The following is a 4076-nucleotide window of genomic DNA, read 5'->3' on the forward strand; positions in this document are numbered from 1 at the left end:
AAGACCGTCATGACAGTAGGTTGTACGCGATACGTTCAACATTACAATTCCTGCGCAAGCAATAAGACCAGCCCTCGACCACTGACCGCAATTCTTCCGAGCGTGTTTGCCGTTTGCTAAAAGTATGCATTTTTGCGTTTAAAGTAACGATACACGATGAGGAAAGGCTGATACAATAGTGCACAGGCTCTACGAGCGCCTGGTTGCGGTTTAAGCACTGGGCAGGCGCCCCGCCTGCCCACAAATCGGCGAGGTAGCTCGGCAAGATGTCGAAACCAATATTGGTAAGGGTTTATATTGTGCTGTACTGGCTATGCGTGCGCCCGACGTCGCGCCATCTCAAAACTCTCGCGCTCGGCTGGGCCTCTGCAGGCTCGGTACGTGCCGCAGCTGCCGGATGGCTGGGTCAAGTGCCCACGCTTTGGGGATCCGCGCTTCTTTGAGGGCCTCAACATTATCCCCTGCAAAGTCCCGCTGGGGCGGCACTTCGACCAGCAGACTGGCGCCAGCGGGAGGTGGACGCTCGCAGACGCCATCCGGCAGTTCCGGGGCTACGGCATGGAGGTGAGGGCGGCGGGTGAGAGAGTGGATGGGGTAATGCTGACGGTTCACGACATGTTGGTGTGTGTGTGTGTGCGTGTGTGTGTGTGTGTGTGTGTGTGTGTGTGTGTGTGTGTGTGTGTGTGTGTGTGTGTGTGTGTGTGTGTGTGTGTGTGTGTGTGTGTGTGTGTGCGTGTGTGTGTGCGTGTGTGTGTGTGTGTGTGTGTGTGTGCGCGTGCATTGTGTAAGGGACGGGCGTAGAGACGCACCGCGTGTGTAGAGAGCGGAGGGGGGGGGGGGCGTCGGCACCGGCGGAGCCTCCTGCGACAGGGCCTGCCGGCGGCTGGCCATGGCGGCTGGCGGGGGGCGGGGGGCGGGGGGAAACCGCATGCCGTGGCGTGGACCGGCTTCATCAGCTGGGGACGAGTGGACCATGTGGGGGCGGCGGCGGACTCTGGAGGCTGGAGGCGACCAAGGCGCAGCACGCACAAGGGGCGCCGCGGCCTGCCGGCATGCAGGCGGGATGACGGGGGGGTGCGGGGTGGAGGGCACAGGACCTCCAGGTTCTGTGGCCCCTGCCAACGTGGCGGGCGGTGGTGCATCAGCGGTTGCAAGGTTGTGCTGCCAGCGGGGTTTGGGGTGGAGGGAATGTGTGGGGCCGGGGCAGGAGCAGGGGCCGGAGCAGGGGCCGGGGCGGGAGCAGGCGCAGGGGCAGCCGGCGTGACGGGGGCCGTGCGATGCGGCTGCCTGGCTGTTGCAGTGGCAGGCGCCTTGTGTAGCACACACACAACAGCGCCACACGCGCGAGGCCCGTGGGGTCCAGGGCGGCGGGGGGGTGGGGCGGGGGCTGGCGGCACGTACCCGGTGTCACTGGGCCGCCCCACAGGCCGGCCGCGGGGCCCCTCGGCTGCGGGTCCCCGCGGTACCTGGCGGTGACTGGAGGGGACACGCACATTGACGGTGACCGTCAGGCAGCCAGGCAGGAAGACAGGAGCAGGCAGCCAGGCAGGAAGACAGGCAGGCAGCCAGGTAGGCAGGCAGGCAGGCGGCGCTGCTGCTGCAGCGGATGACGGAGCCCCGGAGCCCCGGCGGCGGCGTTGGTTTGTGTGACGGGGTCGCCTGCGGTTGGCAGGAGGGTGGCCGTGAGACGCGGTTTAGGGACACGGAGCCGGTATCGACGTTTCGTGCGGCGCGGTTTGCAACACATAGGGGCGCAGGGGAGCAGGCGATGGCGCAGATGCGTGTGTGGACGACGTGGGAGCGGCCGGCTGTGTGCCGCTGTCGTGACCACGGGCCGCCACAACGCCCCCCCTGCACGCCGGCTGTCGTCCCCCGCCACCGCGGCGACGTGTCGTCAGCGCACACGCATGCACCTGCGTCCAGCACACATGCAAGCACACGCACGCGCGCGGGGCGCGTATCAACCTTCTTTCTTCCCTTGCCAAAGCACACACACACACACACACACACACACACACACACACACACGCTGCCTGGCCGGGCTTTCGTTTCGTTTCTTGAACACACACACACACATACACTGTCTTTGCGCAACGTTTTCCTTGTGCTCTTTAACACACACACACACACACACACACGTGCTGTCCTAACAGCGCCGCACCCTATTTAGCCCCCCAACCACGCCGTGTGCCTGCCACACGCACACACACGGACACACACACCGCTGCGGGCGTGCAGGTGGCGACGGTGATCGACCTGACCAAGAGCCGCAACTACTACCACATTGGCAAGGAGATGGACGAGCTGGCTGGAATGCACCTGCCCACTGACATCAACTACGTAAAGGCGAGTGTGTGTGTGTGTGTGTGTGTGTGTGTGTGTGTGTGTGTGTGTGTGTGTGTGTGTGTGTGTGTGTGTGTGTGTGTGTGTGTGTGTGTTCGGGGCGGGGGGGGGGGTAGTTCATTCAAACCGCAAAGTAAACCATTGCCAACCTAGGACCGCGGGGGGCCGACGATATTGTTGTGTTTTGCCCGATGCTGCTCGCTGTCGGCGCGTCCGACAAAGCCTCCGAGGGGCGCTGCAGGAACACCTCAGCGCTGCGTCAGCTGCCTGCCTGCGGTGCCTGCGGTGCCTGCGGTGCCTGCGGTGCCTGCGGTGCCTGCCGAACGCAGAGTTAGCACGCAGCACCTCTGCATGCACGCCCACTGCTTCGCCCCACCCTCCGCCCTTCCCGCTTGCCCCCCCCCTCGCCGCACGCGCGCGCCCACAGATCGAGTGCCGCGGGCGCGGCGAGTCGCCCCGGCCGGCGGAGGTGAACGAGGCGGTGTGGCACATCTTCATCCACTCGGTGACGCCGGAGCTGCAGAACAAGTACATCCTGCTGCATTGCACACACGGCTTCAACCGCACGGGTGGGTGGCGGCCCCGCGGTGGCGCTGAGTCAGGACTCAGGAGGCGCGGTGGCGCCGATCCGACGTGTAGGCGGGCGCGGGGCGGGTGCGACACGCTTCTTATCAAAAGGGCGGCGACAAGAGTTGGGTTTGGCGCCGGCCTTGGGCATTGCCGTGTCGTATGCAACCTCCACCTCCACCTCCAGCCTGCTCCGCTGCCGCTGCCATTGCCGCTGCCACTGCCGCTGCCGCTGCCGCTATCGCCGCCTCCACCGCTTCAGCCGCTGCCGCCGCTTTCCGCCGCTCCGGCCGCGCAACGCCGCGCAGGCTTTGTGATTGTGTCGGCTCTGATGCGGCTGCGCAAGGACCGCGGGCTGTCGGTGCGGCGGGCGCTGCAGCGCTTCGCCGCCGCCCGGCCGCCCGGCATCTACAAGGACGCCTACATCAACGACCTGTTCAAGTACTACCACGAGACGCGGTGGGTGGGGTGCTGCGCAAGAATTCCCCTGGGGTAGGGGCGAAAAGGCAGGGGCGAACCGCAATCTACTGACCATACAAGTGTGTGCGCTAATGCGTTTGCCCCCTAATGTGTACGTGTGTGTACACGTGTGTGTAAACGTGTGTGCCCCCAGCGAGCCGCGGGTGCTGACGCCGCGGGTGCCGGCCTGGAAGGGCAACGACGACGCCGAGGACGCGGCGGATGCGGCCAACGAAGACGCCGGCACGGAGGAGGACGGCGGCGCGGCAGGTGCGGGCGGGCGTGTGGGCCCCCGTGTGTGTTTGTTTGTCAGGAGAGCGCAAGGGGGGAAGCGCCGACACTGCGCATGTGCGAATGCGCTAGCGCACAAGGGGCCTTGATGGTATGTTACCTGGCGTACCGGTTTTATCTGGGGTGAGCGAGACGGAGGGAGAGCTTCTCTTGTTTTATCTGTTTGACGGTGGCTCCACCACCGCCGCCTCCTGCGCCTGCAGCCCCGCCGGCCAAGGAGATTCACCACGAGGACATCTGGAGCATCGGCGAGCGCGTGTGCGGCGAGGAGGCAGAGTGGATCAAAATGCAGGTGTGTGTGTGTGTGTGTTTGTGTGTGTGTGTGTGTGTGTGTGTGTGTGTGTGTGTGTGTGTGTGTGTATGTATGGGCGCCGGGCGCCGGGCGCTGTGCGGGCCTAGAGGGGGTGGGGCGCGGA

General features: G+C 65.3%; 1 protein-coding gene across 1 annotated transcript in view; it reads left to right on the forward strand.

The window, feature by feature from the left end:
* Window positions 1-4076, forward strand: part of CHLRE_08g376700v5 (uncharacterized protein) — a 12652-nt gene continuing 8576 nt past the window's right edge. Inside the window, exons 1-7 of the mRNA XM_043065181.1 lie at window positions 1-284; window positions 373-564; window positions 2239-2346; window positions 2771-2912; window positions 3219-3369; window positions 3524-3639; window positions 3864-3952. Coding sequence (XP_042922182.1) covers window positions 267-284; window positions 373-564; window positions 2239-2346; window positions 2771-2912; window positions 3219-3369; window positions 3524-3639; window positions 3864-3952 — 816 coding nt within the window. The 5' untranslated portion in view covers window positions 1-266. The remainder of the gene's footprint in view (window positions 285-372; window positions 565-2238; window positions 2347-2770; window positions 2913-3218; window positions 3370-3523; window positions 3640-3863; window positions 3953-4076) is intronic.

This window comes from Chlamydomonas reinhardtii, chromosome 8 (assembly GCF_000002595.2).
Source record: "Chlamydomonas reinhardtii strain CC-503 cw92 mt+ chromosome 8, whole genome shotgun sequence".
Lineage (NCBI taxonomy): Eukaryota > Viridiplantae > Chlorophyta > Chlorophyceae > Chlamydomonadales > Chlamydomonadaceae > Chlamydomonas > Chlamydomonas reinhardtii.